The sequence below is a fragment of the Manis javanica genome, chromosome 3 (assembly GCF_040802235.1).
Source record: "Manis javanica isolate MJ-LG chromosome 3, MJ_LKY, whole genome shotgun sequence".
Classification (NCBI taxonomy): domain Eukaryota; kingdom Metazoa; phylum Chordata; class Mammalia; order Pholidota; family Manidae; genus Manis; species Manis javanica.
The window spans coordinates 20,731,019-20,751,566 of record NC_133158.1 but is presented as its reverse complement, the minus strand read 5'-3'; the positions used below and the strand labels follow the sequence as shown (position 1 = coordinate 20,751,566).

Below are 20,548 nucleotides of genomic sequence, written 5' to 3'. Positions count from 1 at the left end.
CTAAATATATATAACAGGCTTTCTTATTTGGTGTAGCTGGGACCAGTAGTTGAACCATTAATTGAAAATTAATTTTAAAACAGGTAATGATAAGAAAAGGCATATATATTTATCATAAAATTTTTATTTTGTTTTGAATATATAACTATATATATATTTTTGTTTTTATTTGTTGGTTTTTAATGTTGTGCCAAGCATTCTTCTTTGACTTTGGATGCCAGAAGTTCATATTATTATTTGTATAAGCCACATTTATTACGAATCTTCTGAGATTTCCAATAATCATTTTACTTTGAATTTGAATGGAAATTCAAAAAATGTTTCTGAAGAAATCTAGGTAGTTGATTTAGCAGTCTACAATCTAAGGATTTGTATTTTGCATTTGCAAGCTTTATCTTGCCCCATCTATTCCACCTATTTTGGCATCAATTCTTGAGAAAGCATACATTTCCTTCACTGAGTTTTTCAAAAGTCTTTACATTCATTTTTTTATATAAACAGCAGCTCCCTTTTTTTTTTGCATACATACTTCATCAACTGTTTTTTGTTTTTTGTTCTTTGGGTTTTTTTGGTTTTAATGATTTTTGTTTTTATTTTTGTTTTTCTCTATTAACTTACGCTTCAATAAAATGGAACTCAACTCTATGGGTACAGGTTAGATGGGCTAAATGGGAGAGAAGTGACCAGATGCAGGGAGACTGTTCTAAAGATTGGTCTGACTGACTGTATAGTGTAAAGATAAAAATAACTGGACTTGAAATCAGTGGAACTGGTTCCACCACTTAATGCATCACCTCTGTCAAAGTCTATAATAGCTAGCTCTGAGCCACAATTTTCTGGAAAATGAAAAAAATAATACTTCTAACTTTATGAAAATTAAATAAGATAAATTCCAGAAAATTTCTATCACAGAGCCTAGTAAATCCATTCATGTATTAATTCCTTCATATATCCATTTAGGCAGTGTTGATAAAAGCATATTCATATGACATTGGGGATGTTGAGGTTTAAGAGACAGACAGGCATACGGGGGTCATATTCAATGCTTACTGATTGAGTTTGCATCATAAGATAGTCCCAATAAAGTTAAAACGCTGGTAATGAGAAATTAGAGTGAAATGAGGAGAGGCTGGACTTTGCAGAATAATTAACATGATCAAATTGAGTCATTTGAGCAATTCAGGAAAGAGAAGTGACAAATTGGACATGGAAGTCTAAGAAAATAATAACAGTAAAATGAAAGATGGAAGAGGAGCTGATTTTGTAGAGGACACTATGAGCACAGGAAAAGGAAATGCCAAATATGAGACAGTAATTGGATGATCCAAAAGATGTCAGAAGGCAAGCAGACAATGCACATTTTGAATAAAAAATCTGATGGATGCATCATGGATAGAAACATAGTGGAAGAAGCTTCAGACTTAATAGGTTTCTGAAAGAATGTAAAGAAAATTGATAACTATCATTTATTGAATACTTAATAAGTTAGACACTAGTTTTTCGTAAATGACATGATTTATCTTATTTCTTCATCACAACAATAGCAGAGATAATTGCCATTATTAGCCTCAGTTTACTGCGAATCAGCAAGTGTAATCTGCTCCAGGTCAAACAGAGAGTTTTAGAGAAAGGAGTGTACTGGGTTTACCTGACTCCAGAGGACTAACACTTGAGATCAACCAAATTAAAAAGTAGAAGAATGTGGCATATATACACGATGGAATATTACTCACCCATAAAAAATAATGAAATCTTGCCATTCATGACAACATGGGTGGGCCTAGAGGATATTATGCTAAGTGAAATAGAAAAGTATAAATACCATATGATTTCACTTATATGTGGAGTCTATGAAAACAAAACAAATGAACAAACAAAATAGAAATAAACGCATAAACACAGAACAGACTGGTAGTTGCTAGAAGGGATAGGGTAGAGGATGGGTAAAACTGGCAAAGGAGATAAAGATACATTATCCATTTATAAAATAAATAAGTTACTGGGATGAAAAGTACAGCACAGGGAATATAGTCAATAATATTACAATAACTTCATAATAGTACATTAACTTTGTATTTTGACAGATGATAACTACACTTATTCTGTTTATCATTTTGTAATGCATGTATCTGTGAAGTACCCTTAAAACTAATATAACATTGAATGCCAACTATACTTCAATTAGAAATAAATAAATAAAAGCAATTCCAATAAATAAATAGATAACTAAATAAAACAATGCACTACCACTTGAGAAAAAAGTGGAAGGAAAACACAGAGATGGTCATTAGTGGGGGCTGCTGTTTAAGAAGAGTTGGGCATGAGGGTCATTGGAAGATGTTTTGTTTTTCTGTTGGGGTGATCTGTACATGTTTGAAACAATACAGAAAAGATGAGAGAGACTGAAATAGGGATGGACGTAAAACCAGAGATTCAAAAGTAATGATGAAACTCTGAACTTGGATAATTCTTTTCACTCTTCAAAGGGCTTGCAAATCTGTGATGGTAGATATCTTCTCACAAAAAAAAAACTGTGAGATTCAGCAGTTGTCCCCACTTTACAAATGGTAAGTTAGAAGGCCCAGAGCAGTCCAGCGATAGTCCCCCAGTCATGTGGCCCTGGACTGTGGTAGAGCAAAGACAAGATCCCCAGTGTTCGTATCCCTGGTGTTCCTATTCCTGTGGTGTTTTCCTAAACCTCACTGTAGAAAGGGAATCTACAACTTAGGCAGAGAGGATTTGACTTTGGTGGGACACTCACCATGGAGATTCCAAGGAAAATAATATCCTGGATGCAAAGACCGTTCAACTAATTTTCACCATCTGTTGATGACCCACCGACTGCCAAGAAATATCCTATAGTCTGGAGATACAAAGATGAACATGGCATTGCTCTAATCTTGCAGCAGCTCCCAGACCATGAGAACAAAATGAGAAAACAGAAGAGCATAGAAAGTATAGAGGTGAGAGTACAGGGGTAATTTGAAGTCTCAGGGAAGGGATGTGGCCAAAGGTGGTTTTAAAGATGAATGCAAGTGTGCTGAGTCAGTGAAGGAGTGGGAACACCATTTGCATGGTTGGGCCAGTATTTTGTGCTTGGGGAAATCCAAGTGGTTTGTTATTGCTTCAGTGTCTGTGCCTAAGAACTGGGGGTAGCAGAGTAGTGGGGTGATGAGAGATGCAGAGGGAGCTGAACTGGCGAGTACCTCTGTGGAAGGGTCCTGTAGAGTAGTATGCTCAGGTGCTTAGCCTTTACCCTTTATGTCAATGCTTCCCTAGTTGTATTTAAACAACAAAACACAATACTTGCTTAAGCTGTTAAGATCTTACTTGGTGCTTCCCTGTATCCTAAATAGACTTTTAAAAATACTGAATACTTAAATCTGCTCGAAAACTTAGAGTACACACCTGTTTTGAAACCTCTATAAAAAGCTAGTAAACTTTAAATAAGATGTTTGCAGTAGGCATTTTTCATATCCAGTGTTTCATCCTTTTGCCGACCTTTGATTCATTTGCAGAAAGGGCAGACAGTTCCATGCAGGCTCACGGTGACAGCTGTGAGGGACATGGAATAATTGCCCCAAGGGAAAACCCTCCAGTCTTGGAAGTGGGGGACTGTATATAGATGTTCCAGATGGCTGTCCTTCTAGAAGGCATTCTAAGCTTGTCTGAGTTCATGTAGAACCAAGCCCCCATTGATGACAGTAGCAGCTCCAGTCAAGCCTCCATCCTCTCTTACTCTCTTCACTCCCTTCTATCTCCTGAGATCATCTCCCACATACAGTGGCTCACCCAAGTATTTACAGAGGTTCTGCTGTTGGGGAAACAAAACTAAGCCCCTATTGAAGAAGCCATTATTTTTTTCCTAAAACAAATATATTGCCAGGGAGAATTTTCCTTTAGGGACTTTATTTGTGGTTGATTAAATGTTTTGAGAACTGGACTAAGAAAGAAACAAAGTAGGAGGCACTTTGAATTTGCAGGTTGGGATATAAAGCAGGAAATAAAGGTTATATTTTAGACTTGCTAATACCAAAGATGATTTAGAGTCAATTGGCTATGTCTTAACATTCAGATTTGAGAAATCTTCCAGAGGATTCTATATGTGTCAGGTAAAAGGGAGAAAGGTCATGGTCCTTCCACTGGACCATATTTTTGTTTTTGTTTTTTAATTTTTGTAGTGTGGCATGCTTTAATGAGACTTTTCATCTAATTGAAGTTTTACCACTCGATAAAGAAAGCTGAATCATTGCATGAAATTCTTTATTTGTACACCATGGAGATGAAGATGAAAACCTTAACTGCAGTCTTGATTTTTATCCCCTTTTTTGTGTGTGTTCATTGAATTTTTGCTTAGCTTTAGTGTAGAAGTGCAAAACTTTCTTTACTGGAAGCTATTTGATTCTTTTAAAGACAGTCTTGCCATTTACACTGCTCAGATGATGATTTAATTTGGTAACTACAAACCACTAAGCATTTCAACATTAAACACTGAAGACTTTAAAAGCATTATGCATGGAAGACTATTCCATTGCCTGTGTCTTCTGTGTTCCTTTTTCAATTTATGTAACTGTCACTACTGGGTAATATTTTACCTTTTAACTGAAAAGGTACCATTTCACCTCACTGCATCAAATAGGATTGTGTTACACAGGAAGTAAAGCCCACATGCAGGTTTCAGTGATAATGATTTTATTAGCTTCTCATGCACTAACTGCAAATGACCACAAGGTGTTTTGTGGCAGAACCCTAAATTTTTAAACTTTAAGACCCTTTAAGTCAACTGATCACAATTTCAGACATATTGCCATATTTATGTTCCATTTTAATCCTCATAATGGGAATGGCTTGTTTTACTTTGCAGTCTCTTATTGTCATCTTTTTTTATATATATTTATGACATACCTGATTGCACATATGTGTACTCAGTTCAATATAGAATTTTTGCTGGCATTTCCCATAAAATGGGCTCTGCAGAATTCTTTGTTCAGATATGTTGAGGACACTGATACCCATCACACCTTAGCAGGCCTTATCTGTGTATATCTTATATTAAAGCTTCTGACTTATTTTACATGAAGAAAAGCATCTAACTGCACTTACCACAGCATTCCCCAAGGTGACTTGTTGGGGATGGATAGCCATTGTTTGGCAGATTTTAAGTCGTAGAGAGGTAGACTTGTGCACTGTGCCCTGTAGTCACACTGAGTGACATTCCACACACCCTGCTTGGCAGTTGACTACCTAAATTCGTTCACATGGAGAAGAAAGAAACCACCACCAGCAGTATATAGCAGGTGGAATCAGATTCCAAAATGAGCACATGGCTGTCAGAGGAAATCAGAATCACCCCTCTCTTCTCTGTGCATGCTCAGCTGGCTTCTTATGGTCCCATCTCTCTCTCCCGAGGTGGGGAGATGGACCTACAAGGAAAGTTCTTGAGCAGCCAATAGAAAACCTGACCCAAACCCTTAAATGGACAGACAGCAACGAAGGTGTAAAGTATTTTCTATTCCAGGAATGACCCATGCGAGTTTTCACGGAGAAAGCAGTCAGCATCAGGAGTGTACTTCTCTCCTGGCCCTGCACAGGCTCCTTCTATGGCAGCTTGGGAGATATTGACTCTGCAGTGTGCTTGGTTGGAGCTTTGAGGTATCTGAGTGCAGCACTACAGGTGTAGGTGGTGGAAGAATAGGAAAGAAAGGAAAAGGAAATATGGAGAGCTGGATTTGTTCCTTTTTTTTCATTATTTCCCCAGTTTTACATGTACTCATCTGTGTGTATTGAGCTTTATACAGTTTTATCACATGTGTAGTTCGTGTATATATTCACGTGGTCAGGATACAGAATGGGCCCCTTTATAACCACACCCACATCTCTGTCGCCACCTTCCTAAACTAGCAACCACTGACCTGTGCTCTATGTCTAAGGATTTTTAATTTAAAAATATTATATAAATGTAATCATACCACGTTCAATCTCTCAAGATTGCCTTTTTCACTTAGCATAATTCTCTGAACATTCGTCCAAATTGTGGGGCATATCAATAGTTCATTGCTTTTTATTGCTGGGGAATATTCCACAGTATATATGTAACCACTGTTTGTTTAACCTTTTACCTGTTAGGGGACATCTGGGTTGTTTCCAGTTCACAATTATAGCAAATAAAGTGTATAAACTTTTGTGTGCAGGTTTTTGCATGAACATATGTTTTTATTTCCCTGGATAAATGCCCAAGTGTGCAATTGCTGGGGGCTATGATAGTTGTGTGTTTAGTTTTTAAAGAATTGTCCAAAGTGTTTCTCAGAGTGGCTGTAACATTTTGCATTCCACCAGAAGTATGAATGATATAGTTTCTCCACATCCCTTCCAGGGTTTAGCTGTTGGCTTTCATTACTTTAGCTATTACGATAGGTGGGCAGTGATACCTCATTGTGGTTTTAATTTGTATTTCCCTGATGACTGATGACATTGAACATTTTTTCTTGTCCTTATTTGCCATCTATATATCCTGTTCATGTTTTTTGCCCAATTTCTAATTGGATATTTTATTTTTTACTACTGAGTTTTTACTAATTTTTCTAGAAACTATTCCTTTACTGGATAAACAGTTTGCAAATATTTTCTCACAGCCTGTAGCTTATCTTTTCATTCTCTTCATGTGGGCTTTCACAAGGCAAAAGTTTTTAATTTTGATCAAGTCTGGTTTTTCAATCTTTTCTTAGTAGTCCAGGCATTTGTTAAGTATTTTATTGTCAAAAACTCTGCCTAGCTCTAGATCCCAATGATGTCCTCCTTTATTTTTCTGAAGTTGTATAGTTTTCATTTGTTGTTGTTTTGTTTTACACTTAAATTCATGGTCCATTTGGAGTTAATTTTTATGTATGAGTGAAGTCAGGTTCATTTTTTTGCCTACGGCTTTCCAGTTGTTCTGGCTCTATTTGTTGAAGACTTTCCTTCCATTCAGTTGTTTCTGTACCTTTGTCAAAAATCTGTTGAGCATATTTGCATGGATCTATTTCGAGTTCTCTATTTTGTCCCATTGGTTTGTGTATCTCCCCCTTTTCTAATACCACACTGTCTTGATTATTGCAGTTATACAATCAGCCTTAATATTGGATAGAGTGATTCTGCCCACTTTATTCTTCTTGTACAGGATTCTCTTAGCTATTTTAAGGCCTGTGTTTTTAATATAATTATTTTAGAATAAGAGTGACTGTATCTATAGATGATAAAAGTAAAATGAATTCTTTAAATTGTTGAATTTTGGTAGTAATTTCATTAAGCCTATCTATCAATTTGGGGAGAATTGACATTGTATTGAGTCCTATAGTCCATCATCACAGTATGTCTCACCATTTACTTACATTTTATTTTTATACCACTATCTTGTCATCTTCAGTATGTAGAATTCCATTGTGTGTTTTATTACCTGCATATCTAAGTACTTCATTTTCTTTGGAATGATTGAAGTCATTTTGTTTTTTATTCTGGTTTCTTCCTGTTCAATATTAGTATTCAGAAATCGTATCCTGTGGTCTGTTTAACTCACTTATTTGTAAAAGAAGGGTTTTTGTTTGTTTCGTCATTTTCAGTAGGTTGCTTCTGATTTTCTATTTTGACATGTCATCTACAAGTCGGGTAGTTTTATTTCTTCCTTCCCAAACTATATGCTTTTTATTTATTTATTTAATTAATGAAGTAGTCAGAACTTCTAGTTCTATATTGACTAAGAGTGGTGAGAATGGACATCCTTGTCATATTCTTGATGTGAGGGGGAAAGCATTCAGTCTTTCACCATGAAATATGATGTTATTTGTACTACTTCATACATGCTTTTTGTCATTTTGGCTTGTTTTTAAAGTTGTGTTTAAACTAGAAGCTGCAGAATAATACCAGAGTTTGTGAAAATTATAGAAGAGTCAAAAAGAAAAATCTGAGAAGTTCCTACCCAATATATTCTGGAATTGCTTTTTATTTATTCTGGGTCCCAAACAGAATGTTTTCTAATACAATTCTTGCAAAGAATGGGTTTATCTGCAGTCTTGAGTTGAATTGGGATTTCCCATATAACTTCCAGTAGATATCTCAGTAATCTAAAACATTTTGGAAAATTTATAGTACTTTTATCTCTCTAGTTCCTAGTGCTCCTGAAAAAGAGAGGAAATCTTGACATGACAGATGTTCTTCTGCATCTGTGCTTTTCCTTTGTTGCTGCCTGTCTCTGGAAAAAAAATCTCCTGACAAACACACACACACACATATACACACACACACACACCACCACCAATACTACCATCACTAACCGCCACCACCATTCTCTGTTCATTCTGCCAGCTTCTGCTCTTTTGAGGCATCTTACATCTCTAGGTTATGTGTGTTCCTTCCTATGCACTTACAACCATAAGATCAAGGTTCTTCCTGTTGGTCCCAAGTGTGTCTTTATCTAGACAGGGCTCAGCTTGAAAGGAGACCCCAATGATTCATATGATTTTTACTTTCAGAATCTGGCATGCAGTAGACTGAAGTTCTGTAGGCTTTCTTGTTTACTAAGTCACTGATGCCTTTTCCATCCTTCACGCTGATGGATATTCAAGATTCTTTATCTCATAAGCACTTTCATGTGCTCCAAAAAGTTTGAGATACGGTTTAAAGATATTTCATCCTGGTTGAACTAGTATATTTGGCGTGCATAGCTTCAGGTAGTAAGCTTGTTAAAAATGCTAATCTAATTCTGACTCAGTAGTTTCAAGTAACTCGAAAATACTTACATTTGTAACAAACAACCTATGTGATAATGATGCCTGTAGTCCTGGACCACACTTCGAGCAACATAAATTAAGAATTCTGGAGATCCTGCTTCATAGAAGGAAAAAAAATCCATTGTAATCACAGTGCTTTGCTAGCAACAGAGTCTTGGAAAACACATTAAAGCCACTACAATTATTTTTCTTTGCTGTCCCTGAAGCATATGCTCCATGAACTGGCCATCTCAGGTGTCCAAAAATAATGCTTCTTGCTTTCATATACTGTGGAGATAGTAACAATGCAAATATCTTGAGCAATGGACAAATCTATGCCAGGAAGTATTAGTACTTAAGCAAAAGAGACTGAGACATTATTTCTGTATAACTATTTTAACTGTTTTTGAATACTTTAGTTAAAAATCAGTGATGAATAACCTCTATGGTGTGAAGTTATGTAGCAGAAGAAAACAAAAACTGGGTAGGTAATCAACAATGCTGATACATAATTGGCTGTCAAAAAATAACTATTTCAGTTTTTTTTCATGCATAGGCTACATTCTGATATGATGTACTTCTCTATTTAGTCACTGGAAAACATTTGGATGGTACAGTCTTACAGTTCCAACTCAGTTACACTTCAAGAGCTTTAATGATTTGATAATGTTGCCTTTTAGTTACACATTTAAAATGATATACTGCTATGCTATCATATTTGTGCAGAGTAACATCTGGTTAAAATAAGCCCATAAACACTACTTTTTCTTCTTTTATGGGCAAATATAGTAAGTTTTCCTGAATAGCTTTATTCCATGCTTATAACCTAGCAGTGGAATACTGTTTGCCAATAACAATGAAATGAAGTACATAGCCCTTCTTATTTCCCTCTGATGTATTGATTTAAGGTGCTTAGAATATTCATAAGTGCCTATAGTTTGTAGTTTTATCAATGTAAAGATAATTAGTTTGCTTTTTACATTTTTTAAGGCAGATTTGAAATTTTTCAACTTTTATTCTAATGTACACACCGCCTCACTTTATAGTTACTATATAGGCAATTTATATCAACCCTTAAGAGCTATGATATGAGCACATTCTTTCCCAAATTGGCAAGGCAATTGTTCTCATACAGAACGTGATACCATTGAGTATATTAACTGTGGTATTCATAAGTTTTGTTTTCTAAATTATAGCTTTTTTTCTTCCTTTCTCCCCATAGGCTTAAACTTTGTTCAAAATGAAACAAATATAATTTTCCTCCATGCTATAATTTAAGCTGGAGAGTGTGAATCAGAATTTGTTGTCCTGGATTGTTATTGGAAGAAGTGAAATGTTTTTAAAAAATATAACTGCTGGTGATCAAAATAGTATTTGCCTTGATTGCTTTATTCAACACTTGAAAAAAATTCTTTGGGCAATTATAAAAGCAATTTGTTTTTTTTCACAGCTACAAATAAAAAGGAATATGTGGATTTAATTTACTGTTATCCTTTGAATGTTACTTACTTGGTAATTTCCAGAAATACACATCTTCTACAGAACCCTTCAAGAACAAAGAAAGCATATAGACAGAAGCTGAATATTTTCAACAGTGCTTGTAAATAACAACAATAACTATAGGTAGAATAAGACTTATTTAGGCTACTTATGATAAAATATTTTAGGAGATATTTATGAATTAATAGGCTGTAATTAAAAGGTGAAGTTAAAAGTCTTCATGATTTGGTGAATCACTGGCAAATGTAGGTACCAATTTAAATATATTTTCTTGTTAAAGAAAATTCATTTCCTTCTTTAAGACATACTGCCTGGTTATTTAATTCTAATATATATACTTTGCCATTTTGGAGAGCCCACATGACATCTCTGACATTACAGAACACAGGATTAGTGGGTATATATTTTTATTGTACTGCTGACTTTTTGGAAGCCTTAATACAGATACCAAAATCCTACTTTTCCTTCTCAAAGCAAATATTCTCCTCCTGAGATTCCTGACAAGGGATGTTTTAGAATTATCCTGTGGAAGTAAGGAATGTCTCTGTGCGAACATTTTAATTTGATTATCCTTTCTGAAATGTCTTTTTGTTTTGTTTTCAAATCAGATCTTGAAAATTTTAAAACCAAAATGAGAAGTACAGTGTCAGTGCGTGAAGGCCAGGGAGTCGTCCTACTCTGTGGACCTCCACCTCACTCTGGAGGTAAGAAGTGCTCTGGTTTTATTTTTTTATATTTACTGAGTAAGTTTCAGGGCAAGACCCACAGCGTATGTACTGTTATTGCTTCCCTAAATTGCCCTGAGAAACTTGATAACCCAAGCATAGGATTCTGTCAGCTGTGTTGGAATATGAGAAACTCTACGAAAGATGGTCCATTCACAGAAGTTCCTGAACATTATTTACTCATTCCAACAAGGAGGGTTCTAAAGGCAAGAGAGATGGACTTAATTTGAAATACCAAATGGTGCTGAACAATGCTTTATCCTTACACCATTATCATTTGCCTCTTGGTTTCAAACCTTGACATACATCGGAGTCTTTGTGATTTCTCTCTCTCTCTCAAACACATGCTTATACGTGCTTATTAATATATACAAATGCATATATGAATAATGCATGTGTGTATAGTCACATTATTTTCATTGGGGTGTTGGGACTGCAAATTTATGCTACATAGTATAAAGTGAAATATTTCTAAAAATTCAGATGCTTCATAAAATAGCTACCCAGAGTGAAAATGAACTTCAGCACATAGAAAAATAATTTAATAAGCATTGTTTCCCATTCTGAGCCTGGAGGAGTGTTGGTTTGATTTTCCTCCCCTCATGCACACTATTGCAAACTTGGTCACTTGTAGGAACAAAGAGGGCATTATTAATATATAAATCACTGTTCTCAGAAAAGCACACACACTGTGTTATTGAGAGGATGAACATCACAGTGCTATAAATGGGTTAGAGGGAATCTTTCTGACCAGAGGCAAAACTGACAAGTCTTTTTCCCATCACAGTAAAGCTTACTCAAATGAAAATATGCTGAACTTCATTTGTTCCATGACATACAAACCAAAGTCCTTTTCCGCCTGTGACATGTCAGTTTTAATCACAAAACCCTCAGCCCAATAAAACACACATTTCCAATCATCAGTATCTGATCACTTCAAATGTATAAGCCAGCTGGAGACTGCAGATTTGGGGCTTGATTAGCAGACATGATTGCCATCATGTTTGTTGGTATGGGTTTAAATCAGACTCCCAACCTGTTTCAATAGTGTATACTTTACTGGAATCTTGATGTTCCAGAGGAACTTTACTTTGAAGGGAAGTGTAGAGTCTCTTGATTGCAAATAAAGTAACTGAGTTCAAACTGGCTTGAAGAACATAGGCAGTTCACTGGCTCATATAACTGGAATGATCAAGTGGCTTCTAGAAGAGCTGTAAGGTTGACACTGTCTGAGGCATATCTGAGCTGTAAGAGATATGCCTCCCAGAAGGACTTGGTGGCATCACTGTGGGTAGTGGGTTCAACTCATTGTCTCTAGGCTCTCAGCAACTTCCAGATCTGCCTCAGCTGTCAAGAACCACTTGCCCATACTATTACCCTAACTGGGGCAGCCCACATCTGGCGACTGATCAAGGCAGGAATATAAGGGATCAGCCATTTCTGCCCAACTCCAGACAATTCTGATTGGGCAGCCCTTCCAGAGCTTCCTTCCAGGATGTCCAAGGCTTTGTTGAACCACATCACAGTTCAACTTCTTCATCTTCCCAGTCCTGTCCTTGCCTCCTTTCTTTCACAAGTGTTGATCAGTGATCAAATTGTTTTGCCCTAAACTCTGTCTCAGTGTCTGCTCCCTGAGAACCAGTCTCCCAAGCTGCTGGACCCAGGGGTTCAACCAATTTCTTAAGCAATTGGCCTTTCTTTGTATTTCTTGGCTCTGCTCCCCTCCATATTGAGTCCTTGGTGACAAAAGGTGGCCCCTGGTAATTCCAAGATCTTTTGGTCCTCAATGTTAAAGGTCCTGATGAACCAGACAACCTTATACTCAATGGCCTGTGATTTTAATTGGATCACCCTTCTTTATGAGATATCCCTGCAGCAGATGGTTGAAGTCTGCTTCATCTACTGACAAGCACTGGAATGACAAAGATACAGTTTCCAAAGGAAAGAAGGGTTTTTGTTATCAGAAAAGAAAAGGGGAGCTATATATAGGTAGAAATAATTAATGGCTAGAACTATACCTGATAAAGAAGTGTTAAAATAATTTAAATTTGTTTTTAGAATAAATACAAAATAATAGCTGGATAGTCTTGCCTGTGATTGGGAAGTGTTGACCCAGTTTAAGATTCTGACTGAGAAATCTTTAAGCATTTTTACAATTAGATCTATTTGATGACAGCAAAGGAGAGGGACCTTTTGGTTGACTCAGTAGTACACGGTAACAATATCTTAAGCTGTTGGATAAAACATGTTCCAAAAGATGAATCTTTTCTAATGTCATGAAATTGGAGAACATGGCTGTCCTAATTAATGACATCCTGACTTGTCTCTGCCTTTGCTGACTTCATATAGTTCTCTTCTCACTTTTAAAGCACACAGGTTGAAGTGACTATGGAAGTCAAGTAGGACTGTAGGTGATGAAGGAAATAAATCTCCTTAGATGGGGTACATTAGCCATTACAAATCTGGAGCATGCGTGGGAGAGCAAATAACTGAACAAAAGCATACCTTCCTCGGTGCTGGGCTGTACAGGAAATTGATCGGAGCCCGAGCATCAGATGAAGATGCTGAATACATGATTCCCATTGATCCAAGTCTACCTAATGCTGAGATACTCAAATCCACATCCACTGCCCTGACATACTGCCTCGTGAGCTCTTTGATAACAGTTTGCCCTGTACCCAAGTGCCCAGCACAAGGCTGGTTTATAACAAGCAGTCAATAAGTAGTGGTTGAACAAGTGAACACATTCATGAAATGAATAAAAATCCTGATTTGTATTTGGCTAGCTACAAACGCTTTTGGAGCATTTACTGGAGATTTTGTTTCTGGAGGTGTAAGCATCTAATAACTAATATGCCCTGGGCACCCACCAGACAGGTGCAGACACTGATAGATCAAAGTGAACTCTGACCATAGCTGTTGACAGCAGCCCTGCTTCATCCCCTTGTTGATTTAGGGACTTTAAATGCAGTGGAGGGTGCGAGGCAGGTCACAGAGCAGCTGAAGCATGACTCTGCGGTTTATCAGTACATGTGATGCGTGGCACTTACAGCATCCACTGTGACCCATTAGGTCATCCTTCCACAGAGTCCCACAGGCACTTGCCCTTCTCTGTTTTCACCATCTGTTACCTGTATTCACATCTTCACATTTCTTCCTTTCTACTTTGTCCTTTCTGAGTGGTTGACAATGTTTAATTTTGTTGTTATTTTCTGATTATTAAAAGCACCATCATATTTTATTCATCCATCATATTCCCTAACAGAGTAACAGTTTAACAAGGGATTTGCAGAAAGGCAAAATAATATCAATAGTAATAATAAATTACTAATAACAGTAACTTTATTGAGTTGCTGTTTAGATAGGAAGCAGTATGCTGGCTCTTTGCAGAAATCATCTGCTGGGAGATTTTTTAGGTTAACAGTATGGAGAGGGATGAGAAGAGTGCCAGTCTCAAGCAGAGCTGGCACTCAGTCCTAGACATGTCAAGAGGCTTAGCTCTCAGCCAGCTTATCCCCAAATGCTTTGAGCCCAAACTTCTTGCTTGGACTACAGTTTTGGGAGTTCACAGAGTTTGGCCCAGAGCGGAAGTAGCCTGTCTAACATCGCAGAACTGTGAAGTGGAACTAGACGCTCGATGGCTGACTCCTGACCATGGCTCTGTCTGTTATGCAACACTTAAAGCCAGCCTGTTGAATGATCATGTTACAAAGGCACAGAGTCCTCAGTAAAAGTGTTGCTGTACTAAGCAAGGGCCTCCGACATTTCCAATCAGAGGCAGCAGAGTTAGTTGTTTTGTTCTAATATTCAAATCCACTGTTAATGAAAACACAACAAATCAGCGATGCCCAAAGTCCCATTAGCAGAAATCTTCCCAGAGTTCAACCAAATTCCCAATTCAGACATGTGTTAGCTTCATGCTTCTGAGGCTTTAATTGCATATGAATCAACTAAGGACTTGATAAAATGTGGATTCTGATTCAGTGGGTCTGGGTTGGGGCCTGAGATTCTGCTTTTTTAATAAGCTTTCCCATGAAGCTTTCGCTGATGGTCCATGGGCTGCACTTTGAACACCAAAACCCTACAGCCTGTCTGTTTGTTAGGCAGAGTCCTTAATGAGTTCTCTGTCACCTCCCTCTGTCCTCGCTCTCCTTCTTTCTTCCCTTGCCAGTTGCTCAGCTGAGACACAGGAATGTGTTCAGAACTTCAGAACCAAAATATTCCCTCCCCACTGAAGATGCCCTTTTTTTTTCTCATTCAAGTCTTAAGTGTCTTAAGATGCTTTTCAGTCAGATTTGCTCCCTTGTTGGTGGATGCCCAGGACTCTTAACAGATTTCTAATATCTCATCAAACTCTTGTCTTTTCTTTCTGAGTCCTAGGGATAAGAGGACACTGCTACCCTTATAATGAAGGTCCCAGAGGCCCCAGTATAAAAAGGATCATGGTTTTATCCCATGACTTCTAACCTTGCAGGTGTGATATGAGAGCAAACATGACCTGTAATGTGATGTTGTTTTAGATCTAAAAATCCATGGAGAATCTCACCAAGCACAGACTCTTCAGTCTTTGAAATTATATGACATAAAATATCCTAGGTGTTGATGGGAATCATCATCGGTTAGATGTTTTAGCATCTGCAAACTGAAAACTAGATGTCTTAAATCTCCAAGTGAGGTGATGCTGTTATTGTTGTGACCCCAGTGAAGTGAAAATATCAAGTCTCAAAGTAATACCAGTTTGAGTCTTTTTAATCGCTGACGGCTGCAGTGTGTTCCCCAACAGCCTTGTCTTCCCCACCCTGCTTTCTGCCTTCTTATAGGAGGGACACTTCAAGAGCCTAAGGGTTCTGTACTAGAAAGGCATGCCTCATTTGGTGACATGGAGGTTGTGGATTTAGGACTAAACCCAAAGGTGTTTTGGTGGAGTTTTGGTTTTATTTTTTCCTGTAGCCATCAGCATGATCTATATGAGCTATTGCACAGCTATAGAACTTTGCTGAGTTCTAGTTATTCTATTATGAGCTCACAGTAATATTATCTTAATACTTATTCTCTTGATGAAATAATTTTTTAACTTTCTTTTATTTAAGATTAAAAATTCTGGAGTGTTCTCCCAAAATAGACTAAAAAGATGGATGAAAAAGGCCAAAATAAGGGTCCCAAACTATGCAGGCTGCATATATTATTCATACGCCTTTAATTCATCTGTGTAGATAATTTATAAGAAAGAGGCAGCAACCTGGGGCTGCCTTGCTTAAGAGCAGTCATTACTTTTGATGCCATAAGAAGGGAAAATTGTTTCATGTTGGTTGACAATTAGGAATTTTTCCTAGGAGTCCCTATAACTTGTAAGTTATACAAGTTGTTGTCATTTGGGAGGGGCTTATCTCCCACTCATTCTATGACACTTTCTGCTACATCCTATTCATTATCTTCCCTGAATTTAGTTAGCATCTGATTGGAAATTGGTTGGAAAACTAGCAATTAACAAGCCAAAAATAAGGGACTGGACATGGACTATCTGCAGCTTAATTATCAATCTAGTTACCAACAGCATGAAAAGCTGAGAATTAGTGTAATTACCATACAATTGCTGATATCACTACTAAATCATTAGAAATTCAAATGCACAAGAAAAGTCTATTATAAATAAGCTTACAAGACTAGTTCATGGGTATATCATGACAAATACTAATTAAGCAGGAATTTGTAAGTTGATCAAGTTATCACGCACACACATTTTAATAAGGTTTGTCTTCTTTTTTTCCCCCCAAAGATGGCTAATGAAATTTATTCTGAGTGAAGAATAGACTTGAGTCCTTTCTTATGTTTAATAAGCAAGCAACTTGGGTCTCTGATGCAGCTTCCAAGTCTTTGTTCTGCGTATATTCCTGTGGAAACGACAGCCTGGACACTGCCATCCTCTCATAATAACATAGCCCTTGGGATGTGCAAGGGAGAACATGAGATGCCACACAGCAGGTCTTGGAGGCTGAAGCGACTTTATGCTAAAAGTTGCTTTGTAAAACCTGGTGTGACAGAGGTGAGAACTGCTAGCAAGAGAAGCAGATGGCATGGGATTTACACCCTCTGTCTCAACATCTTTATTTATTTATATTTTCTTTCCCTGAGACCCAAAAAACAAAAGTCATTTCAGGTACCAAAGGTGGGGGGCATGTAAAGAAGAAGTACCATTAGGAATTTCCTGAAAAGGCTTGTCCAGTTGCCAGACCCTTCATCAAGGCAACGAGACAAATTAACTAGTGCTTTTGGATGCAATTATGATTCAAAATAAGCATTTCCCCAAGTAATCTGTAATGTTGATGCCAACTTGTTTTAGACACTCATTTTTCCTTGAACTACACTTCTCTACTGTACCTGCTTGCAATTTAGTCAAACCTAAAACAATAGCTCTTTAAAAAGCTTCAAAGTAAAGAATACATAATCTAATATGTGCCTGAGCAGAATACTCTTTCCGGCTGTTGTCACATTTACCACACCGGTTGCTTTGCAAAATGTTCTCCAAGAACCTGGCAGTTTCACTTTCCCTAAAGCAATATAGGTGAACATTGCACCATCACATGCGTTTATACAATCACAAATTGCAGAATCCAGATAAAGCAGATGATTAGTAGGCTATTGAGGTATTAACATCTGTACCACAGAATATTACTCCAAATTCATTGCTCAGGACAGGGGGTAGGTTAATGTGTCACAGCAAAGAGAATTCATCGGTGGGCTGAATGAATAATATATCACAACTGTACCATTTTTATTTGAATATATGTCTGTGCTAGTGTGACTGTTGACATTTACAGGAACCTAAAATATTAACAAATTCACTGTTGCCTTCTGATAAGTATGTTCTCCATCAATTGACACAGAAACCTCATCCTCTCTTACACAGATGAGAGTAACATATCTTCATCTCTAAAGGGAGTATATGTTGTAGTAAATAACCTTAATTGCTGAACATGCATATTGTAGTTAGAATGGAGATGCAAAGTCCTAAGTTTCTCCAAAATGTTTGAATGTGGAAACTGAATTAAACATGTGCATTAAATCTGCCTTCCTTCCTTCCTTTTATCTTTCCATCTCTTCCTCCCTCCCTCCATTTTATTCATTCATTGATTTACTCATGCAGCTATGAAATATCTATTGATATGTGGATGATGTTTTATGTCTTATAATGTCATTTTATTATTATGGCACTTCATTTGAATAATCTGAGTAGTAAATGGAAAACTGAGAGCATTGCTGGTAAACTTGATAGGAATGTGTTCAAATCTGTATTTGTTGACTCCCCAGGTGAAAAATACTGAGCTTAATGTGCTCAGTATGGAAATAGAAGGATAAATAGTAATTCCCCTGACCTTAGGGGCTTATGGTCCCACAGGAAGTGAGAAAGGTGGTTTTGCTGATGACTGGTTAGTGGTTAGCCTTGTAATAACAGTAACAGGTGCCATTATCCAACCAGATACCAGAGTTAACTGCTCATAGCATCGAAAAAGGGAGTAACAATCACTCTCACTCTGCATGGACAAGATAAGGCTCAGAGCAGTTAGGTGATCTGTCCAGAGCCACACAGTGGTAGGTTTGGGCTTTTTTTTTTATTTTAACACATTTTCTGCATTCTAGAACAGTGTTCTTCAAACTGTTATATTAGATACACTGATATAATTAAAATAACTTAAATACCACATACATACATCCTACACATATGCACACATTTGGACATACTTAGGGGCAGAGAGGGTATAAGCCAGGCATCTAAGAGCTAGATGGCTTGAGTTCCAATTCTAACTGACATACCTCAAACTTTGGGCAAGTCACTTAATCTCTGAATCTCTATTTCTTATCTGTAAATGGCTGATAATCATAGGCAACTGGACAAGCCTTTTCAGGAAATTCCTAATGGTACTTTTTCTTTACATTCCCCCCCACCTTTGGTACCTGAGATGACTTGTTTTTTGGGTCTCAGGGAAAGAGTAATTTATCCTTATAAGGTGGTTGTGACAATTTAAGGAGGTAATAACTGTGAATTGCTTGAAATATTTATATAGATATAAAATATACCATTGTCCTCATATGTTTACTATATGGAAAAATAGAAAAAAAATCAAATATCTGAAAAAAGTAGGTCTGTGAAGATAGTTTTTTATTGTCTTCCCATATCCCAGGGATTGTCTTGCCTGGAATAGATGTACCCCACTTTGAAAAACATGGTTCTAGAAAATGTTTGGGTTTCCCTCCTCATTGGATTATCTGTGGTTGAGGGTGAAAGACCTGATTATTTTTGTTCCATACCACAGTTACACTTAGAGATAGATGGATGGGGATGCTTTTGAGATATGCAAGCCTGTTCAGGCCCCAGCGATAACTGTCCTCCTGAGAATCCTCCCATGGCCTCCCCAGCCTGTACTCCCACCTACAATGTACCAGTGGCCTCAGCTCATTGGCTCAGAGGCGGACACCAGCCGACCTAAGCTGGATCCATCTGGTGCTCTCTTCTGCAAATTTGGTATTTGACCTGACAGCCTACAATTTTGACTTTGGGAATTTGAGGCCAAACCTTTTCTGTCATGCACACTAAGGAGCCAAGAATGGTGATGTACATGTAATAGAGATATAGCCCTGTAGAGACTAAGTACAGAGACCAAGGGCAAAGAGTTAAGACTGAAGAGTCCCTGGCTGCAGGCTCTCCAGCTGCCTCCCTTGACAGCTGCTTTCTTGCCCTTGAGTGCTATTCAGAAGCCCCTGTGTAGGGATATACATGGCATTCCCTTTATTATGTAAACTGACTATGGTGGGATTCTGTATCTTAAGCCAAAGGCTCATAGCTAATGCAGAGGGCATTATTGTTACCACTATGCCAGTGTGCCAGTGTGTGTGTGTGTGTGTGTGTGTGTGTGTGTGTGTGTGTGTGTGTTGGTGTGTTGGTGGTGGGGGAATAATAAAATTAATGCAAGGATAATAGGAAATCTAATATATAAAAAATAAAAGATCAGAAGCTATGTATTTCAACAAGTGTCCTTGGCCTGTCCCACCATCTTGTATGAGTGAATTTGGCATTGAATACAGCACAAACAGCCCTGGAAGGAGGCAGGGGCATGGAGGACAACTTGAAGAAACTACATTCATTACAATTATATTTTCAGGCTGTGAGTGAATTCCCCAGAGTTTCAGGGCTGCTGCTGTCCTGTCCACGTGGATTTTATCACAGCGGTGTGGCTGCATGTTTTCCTGTCTGGTTCCATTCTCAAATCCCTGAAATTGTCTTCCATAGCACGATGAGAAAATCATTTTCTCCCACCCTAAAGATGACCAAGTTCTCCTTGCTCAGATTTCATCCACCCACAGACAGAAATCAGAAGGGGCCTTAAACCTATCAAAATAATTACATGTGTAAGCTGGAAGATTAAATCCACTGTTACAGCGATGGTGCTTCAACAAGAATTAACTTAAAAATTGCAGAGCTCTGCTATTTTCTGGTTTAAGTAAATATTAGGTTGAGAATTTAGTGCAAAGCAAAGATGGTAAGGACTTATGTTTGCTAATGTCCCAGAAGACATTGAGGGTGAT

General features: G+C 37.5%; 1 protein-coding gene across 4 annotated transcripts in view; it reads left to right on the top strand.

The window, feature by feature from the left end:
* The window catches only part of CNTN3 (contactin 3), a 367,094-nt gene that overhangs the window by 209,439 nt on the left and 137,107 nt on the right, over positions 1–20,548 (top strand). For all 4 annotated transcript variants that reach the window (XM_073230921.1, XM_073230922.1, XM_037019362.2 and 1 more), the window contains one exon: positions 10,850–10,945. In XM_073230921.1, coding sequence (XP_073087022.1) covers positions 10,850–10,945 — 96 coding nt within the window. The remainder of the gene's footprint in view (positions 1–10,849; positions 10,946–20,548) is intronic.